The sequence below is a fragment of the Zosterops lateralis genome (genome assembly GCF_965231275.1).
Source record: "Zosterops lateralis genome assembly, chromosome: 2".
Lineage (NCBI taxonomy): Eukaryota > Metazoa > Chordata > Aves > Passeriformes > Zosteropidae > Zosterops > Zosterops lateralis.
Genome location: NC_139763.1, coordinates 73,889,194 through 73,904,020, shown reverse-complemented (window position 1 = coordinate 73,904,020; position 14,827 = coordinate 73,889,194). Strand labels below are relative to the sequence as shown.

General features: G+C 35.2%; 1 protein-coding gene across 2 annotated transcripts in view; it reads right to left on the bottom strand.

The window, feature by feature from the left end:
- Window positions 1-14,827, bottom strand: part of RDX (radixin) — a 37,026-nt gene that overhangs the window by 8,351 nt on the left and 13,848 nt on the right. For both annotated transcript variants that reach the window (XR_014589396.1, XM_083855635.1), the window contains exons 3-9: window positions 11,710-11,793; window positions 6,770-6,865; window positions 4,253-4,527; window positions 3,035-3,118; window positions 2,441-2,587; window positions 903-999; window positions 114-277 (exon numbers count right to left, since the gene is read on the bottom strand). Coding sequence is in view for 1 of the 2 variants with exons in the window: in XM_083855635.1 (XP_083711761.1) it covers window positions 114-277; window positions 903-999; window positions 2,441-2,587; window positions 3,035-3,118; window positions 4,253-4,527; window positions 6,770-6,865; window positions 11,710-11,793 (947 nt within the window). In the remaining variant the exon portion in view is untranslated. The remainder of the gene's footprint in view (window positions 1-113; window positions 278-902; window positions 1,000-2,440; window positions 2,588-3,034; window positions 3,119-4,252; window positions 4,528-6,769; window positions 6,866-11,709; window positions 11,794-14,827) is intronic.

Genomic DNA, 14,827 nt, shown 5'->3' with positions numbered 1-14,827 from the left:
GAGTACAGAAAGAAAAGCAGTTCTCTTTTTTCTAGAATTCTAAGATATACGATATTCTGTAACTTCTTAAAAAAGCAGAATTTTTTTCTGTTTCACGGAAGTTTGTTAATTACCTTTCCAATTGTTTCTGATGTTTCTCTTCTCTAGCTTGGGCCTTCATCTGTTGCACTTCAATTGTATCAGGTTTCCTCCGCCTCATGTACAATTCATGATTTCCCATACACAGTGCCAAAATCCGCTTGTTAATTCTCAGACGAGGTGCATAAAAAACAAAATCCTAGGAAAAAAGTAATTCCAGTATATCCATTACCCTAAAAACATACACTTATGATAAAGCATTATTGCATTCTTGCATTGGTTAAATGAAAACTTACAAGTATTTTGATATTGTGAGCAAGAAAGCACCATAATCTATAAATCTAGTTACTGCCAGAAAATTGTAAGATAAATTCAAAATTGCACCTGGAATGCTCCAGAAATTAGCTGGTTTATAAAAAATTATTTAAAAACTTTAAAAATGAGACTATTCTCTATGCTATTCTGAAGTCATTTGACCTAGAAAGTCTCATTAAATGTACTGTTGCAATAAAAAAAGAAAGAAAAAAGAAAAACAGAGGAGAAAAGAGGTAGAGAATTTAGCATCTTATGCTGTCTTTTCAACACATCACAAAGTATTAGTTGACTTAAAACCACTCAACAATTTAGGACTATCAAGCAGAATGAAAAGAGAGAAAATAAACAAACCATATTTCAAAATTAACATTTTGTTTTGATTACTGCCTATTCTATCAGTAAAAGTAATGAATGTCACCAATATTTACTCATTCCTTAATGCCAAAGCAAGTCCCTGCACGCTTAAACCCCTTCATATAGGAAGTGATACTATTGTACACACTACTTACAGGGGCCTTTTTGTCAATTGGCTTTATGACAAACTTTTTGTCATTAAAAGAGATGTTTCTTATTTCACTCCAAGGAAAACCAATCTTGGGTGTCAGCCTTCAAAGAGAAAGAGTTCTCATTAGAAGCAGCAAGGATGTGCACTTTATATATATATATGAATTTAATAAGGCTTATGTCTGTACCATTCTCACTACTACACTTAGCTACATTTAGAACATTACATCTGCAACATTATGTTTTAACACAAACTTTAACAACAGTTCAAGCGTATTTTGGTAGATTTTTCTTTTTACAAATATTCAATCAAATTAATTACATTTTAATCAATTACACAGCATTGTAACAAAAGGAATTTTGATTTATGACTTATTCTACTACTATTACCTAGATGCTAAACATCAGGATCACATACTCATTCCTAATATGGTATTGGTAACTGTATTTTCACTTGAAAGAGTAACTATGTAAATGTGAGAAACTGACATTTCAAATACTGAAATTAATGTAACTTTCAGCCGTATTGTACTTCAGTTTAGCTCAGATTTGTGTTCTTACATTTTCAGAGTTCAAGTTAAATTTACTTCCTCTGCAACCTTAAGCAAAATAAATTAAAATCAGAAATTGTTACAATGTTCGCATCAACTGCATAACAGTAAATATTTTTCTGTCAACACAGAAGTTTTTTCAATTCATAGTATCTTAATTATAAATATCAGAAATTATTAAAGTATTTGATTGCTAACTATCAGGAGATGGGGAATACCAAAAATTGCCTCATAGCTCAATCTGATCTGAGCATTTTGAGTATTTCCAGCTTTCAGGAGTTATATTGCCATCTAATGGCAATTAAGTCTTACAGAATTTTGTTACAGAGTATATACATCTGAAGTTGACTGCTCCCCTCTGGAGTTTGACATATCACGTGTAACTTCAAATCACTGTGAACGGTCTGTTGACATCAGATACTACTAACAAGCACTTGTAAAGAAAGAAATCTCTGTTGTTCCATTTCCAAATTCTTCCCATTTTCTACATTTCAGCTTTTCCCTCTTCAAGTAAAACAGATTATTTGATCTCTTTATCACGACACATGAATGATCTATTTTCTTTGGTGTCTAAAAGGTTTCACTTTTAAATATCTAAGTTCTTCATGCTCCAACATCCATAATCCTTGTCATGGCTCTTACAAATGTTTCTCATTAAATACATTGCTCAGCTTTAAAATGTCCTTTTCATCCTGACCGAAGAGAACGTTCTGAGTGAAATGTACAGGAAGAACAATATAAAGATGTAGTAATCCATCTAAAGCAACGTAAATTTAAACTTCTGTGAAACTGCTCTTCCTTTCCCTTCTTTTGCATCTCTCATCTTTAAACTTCAAACATTCTGGCAGTGAACTTCTCTCTCTTTTTCTATCTCTTACATAGATTAGAAGGAGAACCTGTTTTGCCAGATCTTACTGAACATGCAGTAAGGTGGGGGTTACAATCTCAGCAACTCCTAGGACAGAACTGCAAAATGAGTATTTCCCACTTACTTATCGTCATGCTCATAAATATTCAGACCCAAAGCATCAACTCCTAGCCACAATTCAGTTCCTTTTTTATTCTTTATTTCAAAATAGTTGACTCCATACATTTCCAAGTCTTGTGCTATCTTAAGGTATTCCATCATAGAATCTTCCCTGATGAAGAAAAAAAATTGGTATCATTTAGACAACAAATCATAAGTACATTGTAAGAATGAGGTTACTGCAGAATAAACAGCTGGGGTAAAATTTAATTATGAATTGAATATCTCTCTAAAATAGTATGACTCAGATACTTCCAAGAGTTCTACATCCTAATATCCAAGTAGAGTCCAATCACTGCACTTTGTCTTTCTGTCCCGCCACCTAAGGAAATACTAAATGTATTTTAGAGGCAGGCAACTGTGGACAAAGGCAGTTGACAGCCTTACCAGAAATCATGTAGGCAAACCAACAACCTAACTGGAAACTGAACTCTCATGGAAGTCCTTCATAACCACCTACCCTGGTCAGAATAAAAGAAAGCCGCTTTTTAAACAAATACCTCCCACAATACATCCTAATAATAACAAAAAGTGTCGTGAACATTTTTTACATGATTACCTTAACATTCCCCTGTGCTCTTCATGCCAGTTCTGTATTCTTTCTTCCCACTGTTCTTTTGTCAGTTTGTGCTGTTCTAACACGCTGTGAATAGAAATTGTTGCTATTAAATGACACTGACAACAAACTTAACCTCTTTTGTTCCACAGCACAACATATGCTTTAACTGAATAAATTCAAAAGATTACTTCCTATATACTGCTCATATTTTCAGCACAGAAACAGAAACTTTGTATTTCAACAAATTTTTTACTTGGCATTCCATATTCTTTGTAATAGAAAAGTCACACCACTGCATACCTCAGCTAAGTCATAAAATGTAATGTTTACAACAGCTGAAAATGCACACCTACAGATTTCTCCAGCAACAAGGCTGCAAATTAATCTCTAGGTGTGCAAAGATACACTCAAGCTTTCATTGTGCTGTCATTTGAAAGAAAAGGTAAGATATTACAAGTTAGCAGACAACCTTGTTGAGAAGTTTTTTGTGTTTTTTTTTTCTTTACGAATAAAATCAATAGGGAAGCAGCTTCAGAAAGCTATTTGATGTTTAATCTACAAGAGGCTGCAATAATGGAATTATACTTTGGCCTACTAGAACTTTCAGTGTAGTACTGCATTAAGAAATCAAATGCATAGGATAACTTTATTATGCTTTCATTCCATGCACGCAACACTTCAGGCTTTTCTGGAGAAACTGTTTTAAAGGACAATTAAAAAATCATCTGAATATTTGTCTACTGAAAAGAACACCTTAAGTATAGCAACGATTTTATTTTTAATGCAAGAAATTTATTTGCAGTACACTTACTTTCAGGAAATTCTTATCATTTAAGTGTACGAAAACATGAAAACTGAACAAAAGGAGAGAGTATCAAATGAATTTTATTTACTTCTATATTGGCGTATTTTGATTTTAATTTAGCAGAAGCAGGCCTCCAGTAACATTAAATGATTTTGGAGTACCTTGGAAATGTGTTCAACTAAATCTGCGCAGGTGTGTGTGGACAGGACAGGAAATACATCCCATGAAACCTGTGGCTGTGACGCTTCTTTGTTATTTAAAGTCTAAAGTAGGATCTCTAAATTTTACTAGCAAAAAGAGGAACTCTAAGAAAGCCACCAATAAATGCATGTTATTGCTTAATGTTTTATTTATAAAAAATGTGCTATAGTTAAGTTTATGTGCAGCATTTGGTGCAAACCAATCTCACTCACCGCTGGGGGAGAAGCCTGTCATTGGCTAGGTAGCCCAGTTTATGGATCTCCTTACTGTAATCTCCATACTTGGACTGGACAGCATAAGAAGCCAGAAGAACTGCAGTTTCTGGTGGGCAGTATATTTCATCATTTAATATTGACTCTTTGACTTGCAGGAAGAAAAGTCTCTGAGTTATTTCCTGAATTAATTCTTCAGATACATCCTCTGGAAAAAACTTGGCCCTGAACTTAAACTGCAAAGGATTTTCTTTACGTACATCTTGCTGTGTTACCTGGGGGAGAGGAATAAAGAGAAAAATAAAAAGAGCACTAAATGGTAAATCAAATATGATTTAATAGTACTTAACTCTTTAGTTCCTCTACACTGAAACCCAGAGCTTCCTGATAAGCCCACTGTGAAACTCACTGAAAGGTTCACTGGTGTGAACAAGTATATCAATTTGAATAAACCAGACAATTCTGAAATACTATTTAAAGCTCACTGAGAGTTTGTTTTGTTTGTGGGGTGTTTTTTTGTTTTGTTTTTTTGGGGTGTTTTTTGTTGGTGGTGGTGGTTTTTTTGGTGGGGGGTTTTTGTGGGTGGGTTTTTTTTGGGTTTTTTTTTTGGGTTTTTTTGTGCAGGCTTGAGTGAATTTTTTTTATCACAATAAAGACCTGGAAACTAAGAAGTTGCAATAAACATTAAAAAGATCAAAACTATATCCAAGGATGATTTGCAGGAAATACTAAATTAGGGTCTAACAATGATTCTTTAGCAAGAACTACAGCACGATTCTTCAATGTGAGTGTGAAGTTGGATTCTTTTAAAAGTTTTTCAATTATTGAAATAAATATTCGCGCTTTGTTCCTGTGCAAAAACCTTAATTCCTTTAGTTCGCATTATTATTCTAGAATGGATAAGCTTTAAAACTGTGATTTCTATAAAGAAATCAGATATGGTCTTAAGACTCCTGCAACTTCATATCTCAACAAATACTCATTTTTATGGAGAATTTGATTTCATTTGTGCCCAGCTTGCAGCACCAATTATGGCCAAAACAAAAACGTTCAAAACTAAACTAATTTTTAACATAAAATAGTAATTTTTAAAATGTAAGTTCATTGTAAAATAATTCTCATACATCCCAACTCAAGCACTTTATTACGTATGTATTTTTATGTGCACTCTTAGTCCCACTAAAACCTTCTTGTCATGTACGAAATGATATATCTATTTGCTTGACTTGTAGAAAGTCTCAAAAACTGTGCATATAATAAATGCAACCTTTTAAACACCTAAGACAGCATAAGTATATCTATATTCAAGATTTGAGGTGTCAGTTTTATTAGTTTCACTCACTTTTCATTACTGTCATGCATTATTTACAGACACAGCATTTCATCTCGCCAGTGAAAAATTAGTTGTGCTCACCATTATAAAATCTTACTTGCACATCTATTCTTTATCGGATTGTATCTGTATTTACTAAAAATATGTAAATAGTAATTTAAAAGTGAGAGACAGTTAATGTGATGCATTTCAGAAACAAACGTTACAAGTTTTTTAAAGATAAATAACTCTCTTAGTCAAAGTTTAAAACATGAACATACCCTCGGTTGCTTCTGAACAGTACCAGAAACTTAACTTGCTAAAGGTTTTTACAGAGCAATGCTTCTGTATTTTTCACAACTGATGCAATAAATCTCACAGTCTCCAACCACTTGAGACAAGCCATTACAGTTAACAAAGTATCTGCAGCACTACAATGTTTATTGTGTATGAAACAAGACACATACGAAATTCTAGGAGACAGATTTGGTAGTTAGCAGGCTTAACGCAGTGGATTTACCACAGAGGAGAAGCAAAGATTACATAAGTGCAGACAGTGGGGCTTGCTCCTAAAAACCTCGCAATTTGCCTTCTAATATTGAAGATAAAAAAGGTATTCTTGATTAGGTATCTCCATTCTAAACACTCACATTAACAAATAATCTGACAGTCAGTATTAAAATAAGTGACCATTCAAATTCATAAGTAAAATGACCCAGTTCCCAGTACCAGGGAGGTACAAGGTACTCAACACCATTCCGGAAAAAAAATTATCCTACAATCTACCTATTAGATACCTAAAGTTTAGAAGCTGATTATTGTGCCTTGTTTAAAGATTCATAGCTGTATGCATACAAATTCCTGAAGCTCAAATACTTCCCATACACACGCCCAAACTGTAAAACAATAATTCTATTATGTTTTGCTACATGAAAATGGGACAATCACATGAATTCAAGTTTTCCTAATGCATGCATGCATGCATTCCACAGTCCTGGAAACTATCTCCACAAATTAAATATTGATGCAGCTTTGCATATTCTTTATAACTAATCTAACAACACTATTTTATAACTTAAAGCATATGAAAAGCAAATTTTCAACTAAATTTGAAGCCAGCTATAAGTCACATAAGATATTAAATCAGTAAAGCTTATAAAATATATTCAAACTATACACTTGGCTAAATATGAGGGAATTGTTACCTTTTTATTTAGCTTCAGCCAAGTTGAGTAGCCTTTGCTGTCCACATACTGCAGCCCAAAAAACCAAACTTCACGAAGACCAACAGTTTTCACCACCTGAAGAAAAATGAGCCATAATCATCAGTAATCACTACAATACATTTTTAAACTGGTATTGTGTAGCTGAATAAAGCTACATAAACAATTTCAAGATGAAATGCAATCAAGTCTTATAAGAGTAAAAGAAGATAAAACAGTAGCAAAACATCAGTTTCAGGGAACCTCAGAGTTCTCAATAAACTCAAATGCTCCAAGCTATCAACTGGAGCGTGCAGCTCACTGTGCACATCAGCACCTGAGGAACAGAAGGTAGTAACAGGACCCTGAGGTTACAAAGCACATCTGGGAAGTGACCTGGAGCCTACGGAGAAGTAAGTACACTTCAACAGAAGACAGCTGGTGAAGCGATAATAAAGAGCAATATTTGTGGACAAGTGTGATGTAATGAGGATGAACTGACTCCTGCAAATAGTTCTGCCATCTTCTAAGAGTTAATGATAAAAGGGGTAAGGATGATCTACCTAATTAAACATACACGACCTTCCTGTAAGACTTCAGATCAGGTCTATCACCAAAAGCTACTAAAGAAGAAAAATTGTCCTTAAATAGAGGGAAGGTTGTTTTATGGATACACTGCTTAAAAAGACAGACAAAAAACCCCCAAGCTGTTTTCATTATAGAATTTCATAATAGCATAACCACTAAGGAAGTCTCCCAGGACTTCAAAAAAGGATGAAACTTATGTGATAAAAATCTGCTGTAACAAATCTTCCATAAAGATCAGTGAATATTAGTAAAAAGATGAACCTCAATAAAAGATCGTATTTAATAAAAGCAAAATACTGTACATAAAAGATAACAATTTAAATTATGTGAACAAAGTTCTAGTTGTAAAGCAAAAAGGCAAGAAAGCTATTACATTTCTATACACATGTATGGTATTCACAAATCTAATTCTACATAAGGACAGGTCACATCAACTTATAAAAAAGGGTGCTGCAGCCCTGGAAATGTTTCAGAAATCTTGAAAAGAATGATCAGCGACTTGGAACACTTTCCGCATAGCTAAACAAGAACTAGGGCTACTGACAGAAATAAGGAAAGATATGGTACAGGTCTATAAAACTTGCATGGCATGTAGAAGGAAAATAGGGAATGATTGTTCATTATTTCTTATAATGTAAGAATTAAGAGAATCAACAGAAATCATGACATAGCAGGCTCAAAGCAAACAAAAAGAAGCACTTTTACTACAAAGTATAATGAAACTGGAATTATTTTACAAGTCTTTTGCACAGCAAAAGCATATGTGGATTTAATAAGCAATTAATCACAAAGGTCCAGCAGAGATTATTAAATGACTGTAAACTCTGGCTCCATAGATCACGTATGGTAGTACTTACATATGTCCTCAGGTTGGACCATGGTGCCAAGCTGCTTTACTGAAGGCTGTTTTATGGAAGCATTCAGATGCATGTGAAGTAAATAGAATTTTACACATAGATCCTCCTCCATTTTAAAGTAGTACTATCGGGTTGCAAAATTAAGATTTTGAAAATTAGAAAATGTCATAAGATAACTATGCAAACTTACTTCTGCTGCCTTGCATATTTGCATCATCACTTAACAACCATTCAAGTGTGCACCTTTTTTCTTCCTTTATCATTTCACCTTCAAACTCCAAAGCACAAAATGGACAATGTTTGTGGATCCAACCTGATTGATGCCTTGAGTGAGCACAGTTATTTCCTCTAGAATTCCCGCATAATTTGCTTTACATCATAAGAACTGCTAAGAACAGGTGTACACTACTAGTATGGTCCCAAGCAGCATTAAATTTGGTGTCCCAACTCAGGAATTTCAGACCTGCTGAAATTTCTTTTGGCACAGATCTCCTATATAACGCTGATCAAACTAGTTATGGCTTTATCAAATGACTGAGAATGCTCTTTACTTAGCAGCTGTCCCAGCTGAGCCCTTGTACCTTATCAGCTCTCTGAGCTGCAAAGAACTGCAGATGCTCAACAGCTCTGCCCCGAAGGCATAAGGAGACAAGTGCTTATGCTCACGTCAAAACATTTTGCTCTCAACCCATTAATTACAGCCCCTGAGATGCACATGATTTAAATACAGACAACCTGGGTACAGCTACACAAGTTTGCAAAATCAACACTAAAACCAGCAGAACCCACAAATAAGGAAAAGGCATTGCTATACTGCCTCTCAGCTCAAAGGAAAGAGAAACAACCTTTCTGAAGCTTTGTCCCAAGAGAACACATGCACTTATGCACTGCAGTAGCATGATATGGAACGTAAGTAGAAAATGAAAAACTTAGAAGTTTGATTCTGGCTCAAAACTTCTATTAAGCAGCTTCAGGCAAGTTTTCATCACATCTGTAAAACAGATTTATGCACCATCACATCCTACAACTTGACTATTAGTAGCCAATAAAAACTTCTTGGAGAAGAAAAGCAACCTGAACAAAGCATGTTTGGGCAAATCACAACATACACAAAGACAACCTAACAAGGATTTTATATGGTCACCTTCCACAAGATTGTAAAGAAGGCTTTGGAGACATCTGGAAATGACAGTGGGATACACCATGAAATAAAGGAGACAACCCTCAGATTCTTCTGAATGACAGTTACAGTGAACCAAAAGCTACCAATGCACAATGCTAACAAAACAAAATAAAACAACTCCCCCATGATTTCCACATCAGTGTGTGGAAACATATCCCTCACAGAGCTCCTCCTCTCCCAGCAAAGCTGTAGATGCTTAACTGGTTGACTACAGGAGGACAGATCCCCTCTTGCCTATTCTGACCACTGACAGGATAGACAGAGGGACCAATGGTAAGTGTTAGAACACCTTCTGAAATGCAAGTAATAAAAAAAAAAAAAAGAGTTTGTGCAATAAATAAGAAGTTTATTGAGTTTGACAATGGAAGAAAAAATATTTCAAATGCTGAATTCTTGTCTGCTAGCAGATGAAGATGACGAGAACACACATGGAATGGGAAACAAATCAACAACTCTAGAGAATGCCAATTAAAAGCTTAAAAGAACATCGGCTGGTAGAAGGTTGAAAGGTTGTTCACTAAAAATGTAGAGGAGCACTAGATAACTGCTGAATTCATGGAGAAGTTATTTTCTGCAAACAATAACCAGCCTGCTTGTCATGTTCACCACTTCTGTCAAACCCTGAAGGCTAATCCTTCCAGTAACAGCACTATTCAATACCTTATCTATAGAGAAACAGGATAACTTTTTGTCTGAAAATTTCATGCTGGTTTCACAATGCTCTTCAGCTCTTGATGTTACACTGTGGAACTCACACATGAATTTAAGATCAGGTTAAAAATGTTTCTCACACACAACTATTCTGCTTGATTTTTCTTGACCTAAATTTTTTTTCAATTTAAAGCTCCAGAGGTAAGAGTTGGTGAGATGTCAAACACCACACAGAGAACTAAGGAACAAAGAAGAGAGCATGACAGCAAATTCAGAACTGTATCTTTGTTCCCTGTTTGCAAATGCCCCAGTTGGGATGAGCCTGATTACCTGGGCACAAGACATTACACAGCAGAATGTCACCCCACCCAGCAGTGCATGGCAGAAGATAACAAAGGCTGGCAAAAGACAAGTAACAGCTTGAGCCTTCTATGCCACAGAATACCACACTTTTATTTGATGATGATGATGCTGGTTAGACAAAAAGCAAGACAGCCTCTTTTTTCAAGAAGTCTTTTTAAGAGTCATGAAGTTTATTCCGTCATAGGAGCTGAAGATATACTGCTACTGATGTTAGAGAAAAGGGCAGGCAATAAGTGTTAAGAGTCAGTCATTTCAAACAAAAACTGCAAAGGCAATTTCATTTATCTAAAAGTTCAGTATTAAAACAGTAAACATTCCCTTCTTTTCAATTTATAAAATAAGACATTTTATTGACTCTAAAAGGTCAACTAAAAATTGAAAGAACTTTTTTGATGTGTTACTTTTTCTTGGTACTCATCATTACATACTTTGAGCATCTACAGTGGAATGGACATAAACAACCAGGCATAATTGTTGCTCTACCTTAACTACTTTTGAAGAGTAATTTCAGATATTTCCACATTTCCTAAATAAAGGTATATATCTTGGATCTAGATACTAAATATATTTATTGGTATCTTGTTGGCAAACGACACAACACATTGACAAGATTCTATTCTTAAAGTTTCCTGTAACACCCCACAACACAGAACAAAAACTTGTTTCAAGATTCTGAGGATTAGCATCACATGAATGCAAAAACAAGCCTGTTTAAGAAATCATTCACTTGGTCCATCTGACTGATGTACAACACACACCATCAAGTGAGAGAGTGCACTTCTGATAGGTCTGCAATCCATAAGCACATTAGGGTCATCATTTTCAACTATTCTTTTTTCCTTCCCATTTTTAAAACATAAAATTCCAAACTGGTTCATAGGACAACAGTATTTAGTTTTAACATTTTGGAAGTGAAAAACCATCTTACAGCATTTATTGCTGGAAAGCAATTGTGTTAGCTTTCATTAATGAACAGTTACATACATGCTTCTAAAATATGCAGTTCTAACAACTATATTGAAGTAGCAACTATATCATTATTAGACATAAAAACCACAATTAATTTCAAAGCAGTTCCATACACAATTTATCTGAAGCCTCACTGGTAACATATTTAAAGAGTTGTCTTTGAATTCAGTATGTTCCATGAGAAGTAATGAGGAAATCCACACTAACTCAAAGCATAGCTTAGATAACATAATCTTTACACGAGAACATTACCACTTTTTCAGACTATGCCATAATAACCACAATACTCTTATGTGCTTGTACTAATATATACATAGAGACATGTAAATTACCTGATCAAAGAGCTGCTTGCCTGTTGTATTGGGCTGGATGGCAAATTCCAACTCCGCATCCATTGTGGTTACTCTGACATTGATCTACAAAACATAAGGAAATATTTTAATCATACTTTAACAGTGTAATACTTCTATATCCTGTGATTGGCCTGTAAGAAACAATAAGTTCAACAATTTTAATGGTCTTGTGAAAACACAGAACATAACAGTAAGAAAAGCAGAAAATTTGAATCTTAAAAAATTCTCATCTTTATTTAGTGTAAAAGTATAATCAGGACAGTATTTACCAGTAGGTTAGAAGGTTAAATTAGAGAACAAAGCTCAAAATAATTTTAATGGGAAAGCTGACATCACTACTGAACAGCTGAAGAACACTGAGACATTCAGCTGCTGGGCACTATCTTTCAGAGGGCTTCCCAAATGTACGCAAAAGTTCTTGGTCACATATACATCATTTTAAGGTATTTATGCCTACCAAAATAAAAAGACAAGCAGCCTCCTGCTTGCCATTTCTAAAATCAAGCAGTTTGGTGGTCAAAGTACTTAGGACTAGAGGTTGTACATCTCAGGACAGCCTAGAAGCAGATTTTCATCAATAGAAAGAAAAACTACAGAAATTAGCTCTCCTTAGTGCCAACTTCCTTCAACTCCCTTACTAAAAGAATAAGAAATCACCACCATTCAATGAGCCTCCTTCTCCTGAAAGGGAAGACCATTTTCCAGATGACTCCTGACAATTGCTGCGTTTATTTGGCATAAAACAAGAAGTCAAATACTGCAAGAGATAATTGGAAGCCTTACTTGGAAATACTAGAGTCTCTTCCAATTTCTCTTCAGCTGAACATACAGAAGTGAGAATTTTCATGAAACAAAACAAAGTATTAAACACACAGCCCTGTCACATCAGTGTTAGAATTGTCCTCCACTCCTACTGCCAGGGTATCACATTTTATTCATCTTTAGTGCACAGGAATACAAAGCATCAAAGGTCAAATATAGCTTTCTATAACTGTAAAAAAACCCCAAACTCACACAGATATATTCTAGTTTCTCTCTACTGTAAAATACAAAACAGGAATAAATTATGGCTTGTATTACATGTTCTTACACTACTTGATCTATGCATGTGAGAAACATTTCCATTAACAATTTCCCTTATTTTGCCACCAGGTGGAATACTTTGAGAAGTGGTCATCTGGAAAAGAAGACAAGATAAAACATGGAAGCGAGATCTAAGCTGGGGAAAACTGCAGAGCAGTTTGTCCTCGTGCAACAGGTGAAGCTTGAGCACTGCTTCCTTCAGTGTCAAGGTAAACACGAGTGGGATATACAAGAGAAGAATAGCAGGAGCCTGAGCACCTCTAGGTTATAGACTTGCAAACAAGAATGATAGAGGGGGCTTAGCCAACTTCACTGTGTGTGCAAACACCGATAAAGAACAAGAGCTGAACACTTTGGAGTAAAAGATAGTCCAGTTTTATTGCAAAAAAAGAAAATTAAAAAATAGAGGGGGTGTGTCAGGAAGAAGGGAAAAGATGTTTTCTGCAGATTCTCTCAGTCTATCCATTTCAAGTTAAGAAAAAAAAAAAAGCCCCTTATAGAACATAATTCCTCTAACAAAATAACTAATTTTAAATGGTAGGTCTAACTCACTGCCAGTTGCACTAGTATAAGCATGAGAGATTGCCCCTTAATTATAAAAATTTAATATTTCAAAACAGTTTTTCTATTTAAAAAATTAAGCCCTCTTTAGGGCAGTCACAAGTAAGCAAATTACAAAGAATAAGGCCAAAAAATAATCTTATTAGATGCCAAAGTGTTCTGTTATATAACACCACCATTACCAAAACAAGAAGCGTCACAGAAGATCTACAAAGCACAGCAAGTTCAAAACTAATCACAGCAGCAGGCAGCAGAAACTTCTTGTATAAATATCCTTACAACAAATGTCATCTACAAATGCAAGAAATACTACCTCAGAGTTTATCCTTCACAAGAACTTCACAACACCCAAACAGTAAAGTAATAGCTGTAATACAAACTCAATACAGCTCTAAATTCTGTCTGCTTCTGGATGCTACTGCTCCAAAAAAATCTGAGTGCTCTAAGCCTACAGAGCTTCTACAGCTGCAATAGCTACAGACTCAGCAGTACCTGGCCACTTACACACATTACAGTAACTGCTTAAGCCTGTAGCACTTCTGTTCATCTTTGAACTCCAATTAACAGCTCACTCAGCTGCTAATCAATATTTACACATTCAGTTCTAATTAAAAAGTTGCAAATTAAATTATGGCAATGTTAAAATGCTACCTTTTGTGATATGAATGATTTAAGAAGAGACAAGGTTAACACTACAGTTCATTTTCTTTCCAAAGGAATTTGGACTGACTTTGATTTTTGGCAGATAAATTCTAGGCTTCTACAAACATGTAACATTGTTTCACACATTCAAGTATTTCTGGGCATCAAACATAAGAAAGTTACTTTTTTCAAAACCTAAAGAGCCCCAAAGGTCTACTTATCTAATTCAAACCTTGATCACAGGGCACCCCCCTCAACAAAAATCAAACCTCTGGTACCAGCTGCATTGTATGTAAAATGAAGGTAGCAAACTACATTAACAAGAACCATAGGGAAAGTTGCCATATCATAAACAGGGCGGGGAATTGAGAAAACACAGCAGAGATAGGTGGTCCAGGAACTTCAGCAATGGTCTGTCACCCATATAACCTCTGCTGGGTATCCAGCTACTTTGAAGCAATGCTCTTTATGTGATACTGGCAACAGGGGAAATTGTTTGAACCACAAGCTACAAGGACAGGCACTAATCTGAACCAACTTTACCACACAAATACGGAAACAGGAAGGAGCTCTTGCAATGGTGACAAGAGAAATGCATAAAGGTTTCCTGTGGCAAGTATTGGAAGGCTACCACTACACATACCAACCACAAGGTCCATTCAGTGCCTGCTTTTCAAACTTACTCTCCCCAGGACTCCCCATCTTTGTAACAGAATCCGACAGCTCTCTTCTTCACACTAATTCAGCCGATTACTACCACAAGTTTGCATATTAAATAGAATCACAGAAGAGTTTGGGTTGGAAGGGACCT